The sequence below is a fragment of the Neovison vison genome, chromosome 2 (genome assembly GCF_020171115.1).
Source record: "Neovison vison isolate M4711 chromosome 2, ASM_NN_V1, whole genome shotgun sequence".
NCBI classification, from domain to species: Eukaryota; Metazoa; Chordata; class Mammalia; order Carnivora; family Mustelidae; genus Neogale; species Neogale vison.
The window spans coordinates 250,083-266,068 of NC_058092.1; the positions used below are offsets into that span (position 1 = coordinate 250,083).

General features: G+C 64.5%; 1 protein-coding gene and 1 pseudogene across 4 annotated transcripts in view; both read left to right on the top strand.

Moving 5' to 3' along the window:
- The window catches only part of AGRN (agrin), a 33,169-nt gene extending 31,883 nt beyond the window's left edge, over positions 1–1,286 (top strand). For all 4 annotated transcript variants that reach the window (XM_044236874.1, XM_044236875.1, XM_044236876.1 and 1 more), the window contains one exon: positions 31–1,286. In XM_044236874.1, the coding sequence (XP_044092809.1) occupies positions 31–188 (158 nt within the window). In that variant the 3' untranslated portion in view covers positions 189–1,286. The remainder of the gene's footprint in view (positions 1–30) is intronic.
- Positions 1,287–7,246: 5,960 nt separating this feature from the next.
- Positions 7,247–15,469, top strand: LOC122898543 (annotated as a pseudogene).
- The last annotated feature ends 517 nt before the right edge of the window (positions 15,470–15,986 follow it).

The following is a 15,986-nucleotide window of genomic DNA, read 5'->3' on the forward strand; positions in this document are numbered from 1 at the left end:
CGGGGTGGCCTTCCTTCCGTCCTCCTGCAGGTGGCCTGGAGAAGCTGCCCACGGGCCAGGCCCTGCCCAAGGCCTACAGCACAGGCTTTGTGGGCTGCCTCCGGGACGTGGTGGTGGGTCGGCGCCCACTGCAGCTGCTGGAAGACGCTGTCACCAAGCCGGGGCTCCAGCCCTGTGCCGCCCCGTGAGACACACCGCAGCCCGCCACGCACCCTGTTGTCATTATTTTCTATTTTTGTAAACTCATCAATTTTTTGATACGGTTTTCTTGCCTACGTGTTGGCCAGAGGGACTGCTGGGCCAGCTTCCCTACCGTCCAAGCAGAGAACCACAGATGAACTCTGTGTCACGGGACTTGCCGGGGGAAACGGTGCGGGCAGCACGGAGGCCTTGTGCCCCTCCACCTTGGGCCAATGCCTCTCACCCCTCTTGCTTTGCCTCCCCGATGTGTCCACCCGGGCTGGGCCTGTGTCCCCAGAGCAGGCAAGCAAGCTGGGGCTTGAGGGGGCCTTCCCTCCACAAGCCCTAGGAGGCCTTCTTGGGTCCCCACTTGAGGTGTCCCTCCTGCATGTGCCGTAGGCCAGGGCAAACCTCGAGCCCAGCCCGGCCCCTCCCAGGCCTCCCGTGCCAATACTGTGACTTGGAACCAATGTTACATTACGTTGGGGCTACTGTACCCCTCCCTTCAATCATGTCCACTAAGCCCAGAGTGCTGGAGAACAGAGGCCAGGCCCAGACCTGGTCAGGGCACCTGGGCCCTTAGCTAGCCCTGCCTGTGTCCCCAGCCGGCTTGGACCTAGCTGTGTCCCCTCCCTGACACCGCCCGTCTCATTAGGCATTCTGAGAGGGAGCAGGGCTGCTCCATGGTGTGGGCGATGTCCACTGCCTGCTTTCTTGGGCAGCTGGCATCCCCCTCTCGAGGATGGATGTCTGGGCCTGACCACCAACCTTTATGTGTTGATTTTGGTTGACACCTGGGGTGACAGGGCCATCATCCTTCCTGTCCTGGCCCAGCTGAGCACTCTCCCTTGGGATCTGGTGGGAGGGGTGTCCAAGACCAAGGCCAAGGGGTGGGTGAAGAGGCAGCAGAGAAAACTGCAATATTATGCCCCATCCCACCTGCCCCTCCCCCCACACCCTGCCGTCCTGTGGGGTGGCACCCCTCACCCTCCACAGCTGGGAATGGGCCACTGAGCCCAGAGGCTGGAGCCTCATATGTCATGTCACTAACTCCAGTCTGTGTCTGTGTGTGTGTCCGTCACCGTAAATAAAGTCTAAACACTTGACAAGAGGTGCAGGCATCTGTCCACACCAAACACCGTCCCTGGGCTCTGCCCGGCTCAGGGACCGCCCACCTGGCTCCCCTCCTGCAGCTCCTTGTTCAGGTTTGTGACATGGCACAGGCGCCAAGCTCCCTTAGGGTGCTCTGGATAGGAAAAGGGCCTTGCCCTGAGGTGTGTAGGGCTGCTTTGCGCAGCAGGCATCCTGTCAGGCATGGGGTGGGGCCGAGGCCAGGTACCAGGTGGCCCTGGAGGTCACTGGCCTCAGGCCGCAGGCCCCGTGCGCACATGTGCTTGTTTGCGCGTCATCTCCTACCTCGGTGTGAAGAGGCTGTGAAGAGTGAGCAGACTGTACTGACAGGTCAGCGGGCTTGGGGGGCAGGGGAGGTGGAGGGTAGGACAGCTGGGGGTCCAGCCAGGGTGCATGGGGGGCCGGGCAGGCAGCCTTTCTCATTGCCCAGGTGGAAGGGCCACCATTGGCTCTGCTGGGAGACCCCAAGAGGAAGCCCTGAGATGAGCTGGCCCCGGGGAGCTGTGCCCAACCAGTCCCACAGCAGCTGTGAGCCTCGAACGAGGAACAGGGGAAGAAGGGAGGGTTGAGTGGCTGCTTTTCTGGAACTCCTGGCTTTTATAAAGGGTAACTCTGTTTTTTGTTTTGTTTTGTTTGTTAACAGTAAAAAAAGCAGAAAATGAATATAAGAAAACAAATACCCACCCCCTGCGGGGCAGGGGTTGGGGGGTGAACTGTTAGACCCTGGGCTTGCACATTTTCATCCATTCTTTAACTTGTTTGTTGGAGATGTGTGTGGAATGGATGCCCTGTGCCAGCCAGCTGTTGGGCCCTGGGGCTGGGGGTTGGGGCCTAAACCCCAAGGGGCGGAGGAGGGACAAACAGGTGGTGATGCAGGGCACAAGAAGCAGGCCCAGTCCGAGGAAACCCTAGCGCTCAGATCCAGACCTGAGGGTAAGCAAGTTGCTGGAGACCGGGTATGAAGGCCTGAGGTGGGCAGGAGGGTGTCCTCACATCCTTACATCAGTGCAAGGGCCCTGCCGCCGAACGGAAGGCGCCCTGCGCGGAAAGGGAAGGCAGGCCTGGCCCGGACAGCTGGATGCCCCAGGTACAAGACAGGCCAGCAGGGTGATAGGACCAGGCGAAGACAGGCAGGACAGATCCTGTGGGGCTGGGCCGGGCCGGGCCTGGCCGGGCTGGGCTGGGGGGTGGGGCGGTGATGGGTGGGTACAACCCGGAATGCACCTGGAAGGGCTGGGCTTGAGCTGAGAGCCAACTGGACAGAGACCAGGAGGCCTGTCGCACCAGACGGAGGGGATGCTGAACATAAGGGAGCCGGTGGGCTGTTCTGGGATCCTCTCGAGGGGAGAAGAGGCTCTCACACTGGGAGGTCAAGGGGAAGGTGGGTGGGGGCCAGAAGTGTCTGGGAGTTGATGCTTCCAGAGGGAGGGGCTCTCAGCGCCCACGGGTGGCTAGGTGAGGTGGCCCCGCTGAGCAGGAGGGGGAGCCCTGACCCGCTCTCCCGCTGGGCCGGGATCTGGGCTCCAGGCTGGGAAGCTGCAGGCTTGGAGAAGCTTCCCTGCCTTGGTGCACTGCTCCTGACGAGGCAGTAGAGAGCCGCTGGACAGGAGAGGGCCCTGAAGCCCCTACCAGGGCATCTCAAGGTTGGGAGCCCCGATGAATTAAGTGCCGCTCCCCAGCAAGGGGCTTGTGAAAGGTGATTTGGCCCCCGGGGGACAGGAACCGAGCAGATGAGGGGCAGCTGGAGCTGGAGCAAAGCATCACTCAGGAAGGGAGGAGACTGTCTAGTGGGGAGGAAAGGCGGGAAGCCCCCAAGGCGGGGAGAGTAAGAGGTGGTCCACTGGCCATCACGCTGGAACAGCCGCTCCCTCACCGCTCCACCCTTCAGGGGTCTCCTCCTCCAGCTCCGACCACCCCCACCTCCCCGGGAGAGCGCAGCCCCGCCCCGCCCCCTCCCGTGAAGGAGGCGACGCGGGGAAAGGCCTGCGGGCTCTGGGGCTCAGGGGCGGTATCGCGGTTACGCGCCGCTGGGCGCAGGCGGCTGGCCAGGCTGGGGCTCGCCGGGTCCCGGCCGCCCCGCACCCTCGCCCTGCGAGCCCGGGACGCCCGCGTGGATCCCCTGGTTCTCAAGTTTGACGCCCTCGAACACTGTCGACTCCATCCCAACTTCTACGCGGAGGCGGCGTATGGACACTGCGCCTTTAAGGGAGCCCCGGGGACTGGGCTCTGGGTGGGCGGGGCCCTCGGGCGGGCCTCTGGGTGGGCGGGCCTCTGGGTGGGCGGGGCCTTCTCGTAGTGGCCCGAGGGCGCGGCCGCCTGTACCCGCCAGGCGCCCAGCGCGGAGCAGACAGGACCTCGTGCAGATGAGACAGGGCCGCCAGGTGGCTGGGCTCCGCGACCCCTGGAAATGGGCTTCGGGCCCGACGGGCACCGACGGGTAGCGCCGAGACCTGCCCCCGGGCCTGACCTCCTGGCACAGGACTCTCTCCACGGCCAAGGCACGAGGCCAGGGTCCCAGGCCCACGAGGGCGGGCCTCACCCAAGCAGTTGAAAGGGACCCTTTCTAATGGGGATGGGGGTGGCCCGGGTGAAGGTCAGGTGTACCCTGATCCCAAGGAACAGAATTAGCCCTGCAGGTGGTGAGTGGCAGTGGTTGGAGTCTAGCATGGGCAGCAGGTGTCAAGAGAAAGTCAGACGCTCCCACTCTCCCTCCCCTGGACTCCTTGCCCTGCTCCAGGCTCCCTTCTGGCCACTGGATTTGGGTTCTGCCGGGTGCAGGTAACCTTTGCTTCCCTAGGACTCCTCAGGGCAGGAGCTCTGAGGGGTCCTGCAGGGTCTAATCTCCTCTGTCTAATGACAAAGACCAGCCCTCTCTAGATGGTCTCTTCTTTCCTCCAGACCCTCTTAAGGGCCAGGGTTAGGGGACAAGCTCCCTGGTAGGGACCTGAGAGCCAGGCAGCTGCAGGTCAAGCCAACTTCCTGCCTCCATGCAGAGGGAAAGTGGGAAGCGTGACAGGAACTGGGCCCTGGGCCAGGGCCTGGGAACTGGGCCTTCATGCCCTTTCTGCTGGATCCCTGCTCTGTGGGTATGTGTGTGCACGCGTGTGAACGCAGACTCAGCCATGCATGTGGATGTCCATGGGGGCTCATACAGGTGTGGGACACATCACTGGGGGCTTGGTGAGGCAGGAGGTCACAGGAGGGGTCATGCTATGACCCTGAGCGACTTCCTAGATAGGCGAGGGGCTGGACAAGGTCTGATTTTCAGGGTCCCCAGGATGTCTCTGGACCTAAGGAGCAAGTTCCTTAGCCCCAGGCAGAGACCCCTGCCTCCCCCCATCTCCCACCAGCAGCACCTCGGTGATGAGGGTCCCAGGATCCCTAGGAAGAATGTCGTGAGGAAGCAACTAGGCACAGTGGCCTCCGTCAAGGTCATGGGCCTTCTGAGCTCAGAAATAGTGGAAATCAGTTGGATCTCAGGAACTTGTCTGTGATAATAGCCCAAATTCAGGGAGGAGCAGGTTTTGAGATCTGGTTGGAATGACCCTCAGACTCCCTTCAGCCTCACTCTGAATTGTCCCCCAGGCAAGTTCTGGTGCCAGAGAAGGCCCTGTCATGTGCATGTGACGGTGCTCCAGCCTGGGAAAGCCCCGGGTGGGGCTCTGACCGCTCTGGCCAACCCCTCTCTGCCCCACCCTGTGCTGACCGTCTGGACTGTCACTACTCTGGCCCACATCCCTCTGAGACCTGGACAGTGAGGTCTGTCCCCCGTGTCCACCCCCACCTCATGTCCCCTTCCTGTGGCCCTGTGGTTTGTGGGTCAATGGGCATGTCCATCGGCACTGCTCACCCGGGGGCCTCCGGCACTGTGGGGCAGGGCCAGATGCAGGTGCCTGATACTGATGCCTGGGAGGGGGCTGGGCCCCATGGTGGGGCGGTGGGCATGCAGAGCCCCCTTGGGCTCACCCGCCGTTCCAAGGGTCGGAGAGGAAGGTATATCTCTGGTTAATTTGGTTCTGTATAGGTGGGGTGGAACTTGGTTTGGTTTCCTCTTGTACCAGAAGGGTCAGGGCCTGCGGCCGGGGGCAGGAAAATGGAGAAGGACACTGTCTGGGCTCCGGGGTCCCCAGGCCTGGAACCCTTCCCCACTGGACTGCAGATTCCCCATAACAACAGTGTCTGCCCTGCAGGAGGGTCCAGCCCCAGTATCACTGGTGTAGGCGGTGACAGGCCATTCCTCTGTCAACCAGAGTCCCAGGTTTGGGGCAAGGCCACACAGGGAGCTAGTCCAGCCAGTGGTCAGTACAGGTTCAGGCTGGTTCGGTTAGGTAGGCTGGGCTGTTCCTGGGCTCCTGAGCACAGCCCAGGTTCAGTTGGGCCTTGAAGGGCCCAGGCCTCAAGACCCGCCGGAAGCCCGGTATGCCCCATTCACCCTACCTGCCTTCCTTCCCTGGTACTGCAAAACCATGTCGCCAAGGCTGAGCTGAGTCACGGACCCAGCACAGAGCCGGGAGCTCTCTGGCACAGAGGGGACCCTGGGCCCTGGCACAGAGTGGGTACAGGGATTGGAGATGAGGACCTGTAGCCTCCCTACCTCCTCCCACCCCCTTGGCCACTCCCTGGTCTGCCGGGCGCCCAGCTGCACGTCAGGCCTGGCTGGGGGATGGGAGGCCCTGCGTCAGCCCGGGGTTCAGGAGGCGGTGGTGTGAGTGACGGCAGCCTCACGGGGGCCCACCCCTGGAGATTTCCACCTGATAGACCCAGTGGCCGTTTGTGGGGCGGAGAGGGGGACGGGAAGTACGATTGAGAGCGCCTGAAAGGACCGCCAGGTGCCCTTCACCCTTCTCTGTGGCCTTGGTTCTGGGCCTCCACCCTCTAGCACTCGCCCATCGCGAGCAGGAATCTGCGGCTACTGGGGCTGGGCGGGGAGGGCCCCTGGGTGGAGGCCGTGCTACAGCGGAGTAGGGGGCCCGTGGTGGAGGGGGTTGGAAGGGTTCTGAGTTCCCCTTCTCCCGCCCCACACTGTCTTGTCGTTGGTCCAAGGACAGCATGAAACCATTGCCCTTTTCCTGGTGGCCCCGCCTACTCTCCTGCAGCTGGCTCTCAGGTCACCCTGCAGCATCCCCTGCTCTAGGAGGCCTTCCCGGGCAGCCTTACCCGCTGGGCTATTTGACCAAAAGTTGCCCCGGGTCTGGCTCCCCAACAAGCCAGCGCGGGAAAGAGCTCAGGCACTAGGCTCAGAACATGCCTAGGAAAGTCCTGGTCCCCCAATTCCCCGGGAGGAAAGTGTGTGCAGGCATGTTGCTTAGGCTAGGGGGCCCTGGGGCAGCTGTCTGAGCTTCCAGGTCGCTCTGAACTAACCCATGGACCCTGGGGAGCCATCAAGGTCAGAGCTGAGCCTGGCTTCAGTGAAGACACAGGGCGACAAACAGAAGCATGTCCGTGTGTCTGGGCTGTTTGTTCACACAGTGGGGGGGCCCGCAGTGGGCTTCAGGGCACTGACGCGGGCAGGGTGAACCGTGCCCAGCAAAAGGGCTGGGTTCTGGGTGCATTTGGAAGGGAGGCCACGAGGTTGCTGGAAAAGAGGGCGCCGAGGGGCTGGTGACGGCAGCCACACGTGAGCAGGGGCCGTGGAGAAGAGCAGCCTTTCCGAGCGTGGCCAGGAGTTTCACACGTGGCGAATGTGAAGATAGAAATGCTGTTACCTTCCCTAATGGAGGGGCCAGGAAGAGAAGTATCTGTGAGTGTGAAGCTCAGATCCCAGGTGAGGCTAGAGCCGTAGGAGGCCCGTGGACGTGTAGTAGACACACGCCCAGCACAGGTGAGCCACGCTGCCGCTGAGAGGTCAGAAACAGGAGGCCCTGGCAGAGGACCCCGGCCCGGTGAAGCAGGGCGCCAGTGAGCGTGGAATTCTGAGGAACAGCGGAGTAGGGGCATGGCCCTTGGTCGGTCAGATGCTGCTGAGGACCAAGGCCTGGCCACAGGCCCCGAAGACAGGTGAGCACCCTGAGACTAGAGGTCTCTGCGGGGCCGGAGGGCGGAGGGCAACAGACCTGTGGGGATTCGGGCAAGGATGCACAGTGCAGGCCGGCGCAGGCCAGAACTTTCCGTGGTGATGGGAGTGTTTCCTCCTTGTCCTGTCAGCCTCAGGTGGCTCTGGCAGTCAAGTGTGGCTATGTGACCCAGGAACTGGCTCTGATTTTGTAGAATTTTCCTTCATTTACATTCCCATGTCACGCGTGCTCTGGGCTGCTGTGTTGGACAGACGGGTATAGCCTGTGGGCACAGATGCCTCCTCGGGGAACAAAGGACAGGCACCGAAGGCCTGGGGCACAGAGAGGGCTGAAGGAGGAGAAGGACCTGGAGGGCGTCCGGGCTGGCGCTAGACACGGATCTGATTTCCACTCTAGAAAGTTCTCTACGGGGCAGGATCATCCTTGCTCTGTCTCTTGGGTCCAATTTAAACCTGGGCCAGAAATTCCTGCCCTAATAGGGGAACAAAAGCTACTGATGTCAAGAAGGCGGCAGTTAGGGTCTCGGACCGGGCTCAGGCACAGCCCTGACTGTGGGCCGTCCAGGCCAGTCCCTCTGGGGTCCTGGGGCTGTCCCCCACTTCACGGGGGAGGCTGTGGCGGAGGACCAGCCCCGGCAGGCAGGGCTGGGGGCAGACACAGGGCTGCCGTCCCTCTTAGCAGCCCGCCTCTTCGGTCCTTCAGCCGCAGCTCCCAGCCGCCCTCTCGGGGTGCCCCATCCGTCCACCTGTGCACCTCCCGCCATTTCCTGAGTCATTCACCACCACCACCACCACTACGACTATTGCCACTTCTTCTTCCTCTTCTTGTAAAGATTTTATTTATTTATGTGACAGAGAGAGACACAGCAAGAGGGAACAGAAGCAGGGGGAGAGGGAGAAGGGAGAAGCCGGCTTCCCACTGAGCAGGGAGCCCGATGTGGGACTCGATCCCAGGACCCTGGAATCGTGACCCGAGCGAGCCAAAGTCAGACATTTAATGCCTGAGCCACCCAGGGCCCCACTTCTTCTTTTTAAGATTTTATCTCTCTGTTTCCGGGAGCATGAGCACAAGTTGGGGGAGGGGCAGAGCGAGGGAGAGAATCCCAAGCTGACTCTGTGCTGAGCCCGACATGGGGCTCGAACTCACAGACCTGAGATCATGACCTGAGCCGAAACCCAGAGTCGGAGGCTTAACCAACTGAGCCGCCCAGGTGCCCCCCTTGTTCATTCACGGCTTAATTCAGGTATATTGGTTAATGCCCAGGCACTGCTTTTGTCCCTGGGACACTGGACCACTCAGAACAGCTTCTGCCCTTCGGGGCTGAAACCCTCGCGTGGGAGACGGACAGTCAGCCGGTGGCGCGTGCTATACGCCAAGGAGGCGACAGATACTGTGAAGACAAATAAAGCCGGAGAAGGGACGAAGGAGGAGGGAGGCTCTCCCGGCCGTGGGAATGCGCGTCAGGGGCGGACCGCAGCTCCCACGGGGCGGGCCCGCGGCGGGGGGCTGGTCGGGGTGGGTGGCAGACCCAGCCTGCGCGGCGCTCTTGTTCCGGGAGGGCTAAGCGACGAACGCCGGGGTTGGGGGTGTCCCTGGGCTTCCAGCACGTGCCCCGTGAGGGCAGGCGGTGGCCAACACCACACCAGGAGGGGTGGAACTGGCAGGGTCTGCTGCCAGGGCCCTGAGGGCAGGAAGGAGGCCCTGGGTGGCACAGCAGCGCCCTGAGTACCTTTGGCCAAGCTGTGATGCCCTGGCAGGGCTCCGACTTGGAGGCGAGCTTCCTGGTGGCGGCTGTGTGGGGGCTGGACGGCGTCTGTCCCCCTCACCCCCACCACCCCCAGCCCCAGGGATGCTTCTGCTCATCTGTGTCCCTGGGACCCCGTGGCCCCACTCCTTCCCCACAGCCCTCAGAGCCAGCCGGTGGCCATTGCCCGTGGCAGGCTGTAAGCACCGGCCCACGGCAGGCCCCGTGGGGGAGGTTGCCTGTGGGCCAGGACTTTGGGAGCCCAGAGGGCCCTCGGTTGTCACCCCAGCTCTGCAGCGTGGCCACCTGTGGTGCTCTTTCCGGGTGGTTTCACCCTAACATCAGTGGAGTTGAGGCAGAGAAGCTGCTCCTGTCCAGGGGCCAGCACGGGAGCTTCCTGGTGAGACCCAGCAAGAGCTGCCGGGGGCTTCACGCTGTCCGTCAGGTGGGTGACGGTGGCGCCGGAGCCACGTGTGTTGGGCCTGAGGCTCCGCCCTCAGCGGGGAGACAGAGGATCAGTCTTCCCCGTCTTCCCAGAGGGATGTTGGGCATTTTCCTGGAAGTGAGGTGCCCGCTCAGGACGAGACACCCAAGAATCTGTGGTTTGTGTGGGGTGGGGAGCCAACAGCTGGGCAAGGGTGGGTGGAAATCCGGCCTTCCAGACCAGGTGGCTTCCGGACGGGAGGGAATCACTCAGAAGGGCTTGGGAAGGGCTCAGAGAGGTAAGGAGTGAGCAGGACCTCCCTCCCACCCTCTGAGGGGTCCGCTGTTGTGGATGGGGGGGGGGCCCAGGCAGAGACATCAGCACAGGAAGCTTAGGGACTGTTCTGGAAGCTGCGGTTGGTGATGGGAAGCAAGGATTGGAGGGAGCAGCTCCCCCACACACGGCGGTGACTAGGGCACCTGCCCCCCCCCACGGCGGTGACTAGGCCACTGCCCCCCCCACGGCGGTGACTAGGGCACCTGCCTTCCAGGCGCCACAGTGAGGTGGCCCACATCAATGTCCAGAACACGGGCGACTACTATGATCTCTACGGAGGGGAGAGGTTCGCCACGCTGGCCGAGCTGGTGCACCACTACACAGGCCAGCGGGGGGGGCTGCTCCGAGAGCGCAGCGGGGCCCCCGTAGAGCTCCAGCAGCCACTGGGCTACCAGGACCCTGTCTCTGAGCGGAGAGCGGCAGCTCCCCGTGTGCGAGTGTCCGTGTCTGCAGGGCATGGCCTCCGGGTTTCCTTTGCCCTCCGTGGCCAGGGTCAGGCTTGGGCACAGCTGCGGCCAAGCTGAGGGAGCGTCCTGCAGGCCCCCCTCCCAGGGCCTCTAGGTTGCTCTAGGTCCTCTGGGTCCGCGGCACTGGCCACAGGGGTGGAAGCCGCTGGTGAAAGTGGTGCCCGCGCTCCGGCCTGGGGACTCCGGTGAGCCCTGCCCTCCGGCCTCTGCTTTCCTACGTGCTGAGAGCGGAAGAAGCCGCACCTGCCCGGGCGGGGTTGTGGGGTGGTCTGAGGTGGCCCCGTCTCTCCTTGCTGGGGACCAGACTGCCACCTGGTGGCCACACTCAGCCCTGCGGGGCTCGCCTGTCTTGCCTCTGGCCTGCCTGCTCCTCGGTAGGGGGAGAGTCAGAGAGCTGGGCATGGCTCGCTGAGGCGGGCCTGAGTGAAGGTACGGCCTGGGTCCTTGAGATCTGGTGGGTCCGTCTGCCTCCCTCTGTGTCTGTGTCTTGTCTTGGCGGCTTCTGGCTGCATGTGGATCTGTGTCCCCTCACCCAGCCAGGCCACGGCCCCCCATCTCACCAGGGCTCCCCCTCAACCCCCACCCCCCTGGGCCAGGTGGTACCATGGACACCTGTCCGGCAAGGAGGCTGAGCAGCTGCTGATGGAAAAAGGACGTCTGGGCACCTTCCTGGTGCGGGAAAGTCGGGGCAATCCTGGGGACTTCGTGCTCTCCGTGCTCACACCAAGGCCTGAGAAGGCCGACCTCCAGCCGCGGGTCACACACATCATGATCCACTTCCAGGTGGGGCGTGGCAGCAGGGACAGGGCTGTGGCTGGGGGAGGGGGTGGGCAGTGGCCAGGCCCCTCACTGCGGTCCCCACAGCCAGACGGGAAGTATGACGTGGGAGGTGGGGACCAGTTCCACTCCCTCACTGACCTGGTGGGGCGCTACAGGAAGAACCCGATGGTGGAGGTCAGGGACGGTGGTGCAGCTCAAGCAGGTACGCCGGGAGGCACGTGACCCTTGGGATCCAGAGTGAACTTTGTCCCTGGGGTGGGGACGGCCCGAGGGACCACGGGACCAGGGAAGAGGGTGCTAGGCAGTGCTGGGGCAGGGTGGCCTCAGGGAAACAGTGTGGTGTCTGCCCCTGGGGTCTGCTGGACCCTGCTAAGTGTGGACGCAGCGCTCTCCTGGCCAGCCCCTCAAAGCCACAAGGATCAACGCCGCAAGCATCGAGAGCCGAGTGCAAGAGGTCAGCGGACCCACTGATGCCAGCGGGAAGGCCAAGCAGGGCTTCGGGGAAGAATTTGAGGTGCCCACCCCTACGCCATAGACTCCCATCCTTTGGGGCTTGGGCAAGGGCCAGCAGGGGGCTGAGGCTTAGGGGAGGAAGGATGGTCACCAAAGGCTCTGGGAAGGGTGGGACCACAGGCTGATGCCTCCGTGCCACCTCCCCCAACCAGATGCTGCAGCAGCAGGAATGTCGGCTCCTGTACCCCCGGAAGGAGGAGCAGAGGCTGGAGACTTGCCCAAGAATCGCTACAAGAACATCCTTCCCTGTGAGGGCCAGGCAGGGGCCGTGCCCGGGAGACAGGGCTCTGTCCCGTGCGGGGCCCATCTGGCAAGCAGGGGCCCCAGGGAGGTGGAGACAGGGGGTTGTGCCCCTCCACTGATGTGACTTTTCCTTTTCACATTCAGGGCCCCTTCCTCCCTCATCTTGCTCACCCCGGGGTCCACAGGCAAAGAGGTGGGTGAGGTCCCTTCTTCCCTCCATCTCCTCTGGAGACCTGAGCAGCAGCTTTCCCTTCCCAGTTGATACCACCCGTGTCACTCTGCGTGATGTGGACGACACTGTGCCCGGAGCCGACTACATCAACGCCAACTACGTCAGGGTGGGTGTGCGAGAGGCCAGCTGCGCGCATGGCCGGGCGAGGCTCCGATAGGACATCTTGAGCTGTGTCCGGCCACACACCGGTCACCCTCTCCCCCTCTTACAAACCTGGAGCTCCCGATGGCAGGCCCAAGAAGATCCAGGCGCCCGTGATCCGTGGACCCTGGCAGGACACTAGACAGTGTTGGGAGAGGGGCTGTGTCAGTTTCCAGTGTGTCCTCAGAGTGGGCTGGACGAAATCCTGGTCCCCGGCTCCCCCCTAGCCAAGGCAGGAGGGGCCACGTGTGAGCCAGCTGGGGCTGCTTTGCACGTCATTTGCATACATGTGCACTGTCCTCTGGCACTTTAAATCCTGGAAACTGTGGACACACCCACCCTTACAGAGCGATCCGGAGAAGACAGGTCACGGACCGGGCAACGTGTACATCGCCACCCAGGGCTGTCTGCAAAGCACAGTGGCTGCCTTCTGGGCAATGGTGCACCAGGAGAACACGCGGGTCATTGTCATGGGAGGTGGAGCGAGGCAGGGTAGGAGCTCGGGCTTGACAGCCCCCTCCCCACCATGTACTCATGTGGACCTGTGCTGGTGGCTGGCCCAGCCTCACTTCTCCTTCAGCCTTTGGGATGCTGGGGGCAGTATGTGGGCATGTGTGTTGTGAGGGGGACTCTGGAAAGCCCCTGTGTGTGCATGTGCAGCACCAGGGCACCAGGCACGGGTGCTGGCAGTCCTGTAGCACAGTGATGTAATGCACCCCCCCCCCCAGAACAAATGCTTCTGGTACTGGCCCGAGCTGCAGGGCGGCCAAGAATACGGCCGTGTGCGTATTTCCAACTTGGCAGAGTACCAAGCCCAGGGCTACTGCCTGCGGGAACTGCAGGTGTGGCGGCCAGATCAGGTGAGCCCAGAAGGCTGCAAGACATGAGGGGCCAGAGTCACAGTAGGAAGTCCCCAGGTCTGAGCTGCAGACGCCCCTTCCCCACCCCAACGTGGCTCCACCCAGTCCCCCTGGCCGACTGCATGTCCCTGAGCCCAGTGGGCACAGGCCCTACCAGGGCTCTGCTGGGCAGTGCTCACAGGCAGGTCCCATTCTCAACCCCAGGTCGCCGGACCCAGTTGCCTGGCCCCAGGGGGCCTCACGGCCCCATGGTCCCTCCCTCCCTGGTCTCTCCCTGAGCCACCTCAGTAGAGTCAAGGGGCCGGTGGTACCTGTCTCTGTGGTAGCAACAGATTCCTTCCCCACCCCCACTCCCACCCTCCCTCATGTTGAACTACCTGCGGGCCCTGCAGGCCCCTCACACTTGGCTCTTCTCAAATAGAGGTCATGGTCCGCTTCACCCACTGCTCCCCCTTCCTTTTCCCAGGGGCCTGAGCCTGGGGCTGTCCTAGAGCCCCCAACCTCAGAATCCCACATTTCTCTTCCATCCCCTCTGCTCGGCCTTGACCCCGCTGGTCACTCCTGGCAAACCCTGCCTGCCTCCTTCCCGGTCCTGCCCTGTGCCCCTCTCACCCTGGGGCTCACAGCGGCTCCACTCTGGCCCTGCGGCCTGGCCCCACCTGGGAACTCGCCCAGACTGGCCCGGGGGACGCTCACCCGCCCTCCCCGCCCAGGAGGAGCCGCGGCGCACAGTGAAGCACTACCAGTACTCCAGGTGGCCAGACCACGGGGTCCCGGCCGAGCTCTCGGGCGTCCTCGGCTTCCTGGATGAGGTGAACAGGGCCCAGAGCAGCATGCCAGGGGCTGGACCCATGGTGGTGCACTGCAGGTGCGACCGGAGACAGGGTAGGCGGGCAGGGCAGGTGCAACCCGGGGCAGGCCACGGCCTCCTCCCGTAAACTAGCCACAGGCCCCGGGTCGGTCCACACAGCGCCGGCATCGCACGCACCGACACCATCATCGTGACTGACATCCTGGCAGGCGGGGTGAGCCGCCCGGGCACCCCGCTCCTCGCGCCTAGCCCCTCCCCGTGCCCCGGCCCCGCCCCTCGCACCTAGCCCCGGCCCCGCCCTAAGCTTCCGGTCCCGCCCCTCGCGCCTAGCCCCGGCCCCGCCCCGAGCTTCCGGTCCCGCCCCTCGCTCCTGGCCCCTCCCCGTGCCTCGGCCGGGCCCCGGCCCCCCGGCCGCGCTAGCCCCGCCCCCTGCTCCCGGCCCTGAGCGCGCCCGTGCCCAGGTCTGCACTGCGACTTGACGTGCCCAGGACGATCCAGCTGGTGCGGCGGCAGCGCTCGGGGATGGTGCAGACCGAGGCGCCGTACAAGTTCGTGTACCTGATGCTGCAGCGGCACAGCCAGGCCGAGCAGCTGCGCCTGCGCGAGCAGGTGGGGGCGGGGCCCGGCGGGGCCGGGCGGGGCCGGGCGGGGCCGACGGCGAAGTGGAGCGGGCGTGGGGGGCTGCGGCGACACCCCCGGGTGACCGACGGCCCCTCGTCGCAGCGCCGGCCGCCGGGGGAGCCCCACTACCTGAACGTGGGCCTCGGGTCGGCGGACCCCGGCCGCAACGCTGCCCCCGTGTCGTCTCGGGCGCCGGCGGCGCGAGTGGGGTCGTCGGGGAGCGGGGCCGGGCCGGGGTCCCGGGGGGGGAGGGGGCGCGCGGGACGGGATCCCGCGAGGGCGCCGACCGAGCCCTGTATCCGCCCGCAGGACCCCGGAGGCCCCTGGCGGCGACTACGAGAACCTGCGGGGCCCCGCGCGGTGAGGGTGCGCCGGTGGGGGCCGGAGCCGCGCGGGAGGGGGGTCCCGCCGGGCCGGGGCGCTCCTCGGAAGGACTGTGTTTAGGGCAGCGCAGACCGCGGCTTCTCCCCGCGTCTCCCCCAGCCCTCAGACCCTCCCGAACGCCGCCCGGACGCCTAGAAATGGGGAGAGGCAGTGGGGAGACCGAGCGCCCTGCCCTTTCCGGGGCTCCCAGGTGGCAGGGGAGCGGGAGGGCGTCAGGCTGTGGTGTGTCTCTCGGTGTGGAGGCCACCAGCCACCTCCTGCACCGCGCAGTGACCCCCTGTGACCCCGTGTGTGCCACATGTTTGTCGTGCGTGGCCAGTCTGTGCTTGACCTGACTGGGGCCATCGTCCGGGCTTGCCTGCCCTACCCGTGGCCTCAGCACCCACCTCGGCTTCAGAGCTGCCCACTGCGCGGGTGCACGTGAGATGCTCGTGGAGCACGTGTGCGACCTCGTGTGCCCGGGTAAGGCTCACGTGCGAGCATGACGGGTGTGTGACCGCTGGGGCACCACTGTGCATTGTCTGTGCTCCTCCCATCCCGGATGGCCCTGTGGCTTTGTGGGACCTTCAATAAAATGACTTGGTCTCAGGTCTGTGTCTTTGTTAGGATCTGGGGGCCCAGCTTCCCCTGGGGGGGTCTCCCTGGGCAGCCTCCCCAGCCCAGCCCAGCCAGAGGCCCAGCTGGTTGGAGCAGGAAGTACTTGGCTTCCGGGTCAGGGGCAAGGAGGCTGCGGCCTGGGGAGCCAGAACCCGCCTGGCCTCCCTTCGCTGTGCTAACTGGTGGTGCAGGAGCCCGGGGCGGGGGGTGGGCGATTGTACAAGCCCGCGGGCGTGGCAGTGGGACTCCTGCCCGTCCCTCGAGCCCCTGCACTTGGCCCCTGGAGGGTCAGCTGGAGGACACCCTGGTGGTCACCGCTTCTGCTTCTGAGCGTCCTTAGGCCTTGGTTCGCGGGCAGTGGGTCCCGGGGTTCCATGGCTCTTTTGTCCGGACTCTCAGCAGGTCTGAGGAGTCCTGACTTCTTGGGGGGGGGTGTCCAGCTGGGGAGTGTTGGAGGAGGGGTCTGGACCGTGCTGAGGCCCTGTCCCTTCCCGCCCATCCCACCCTG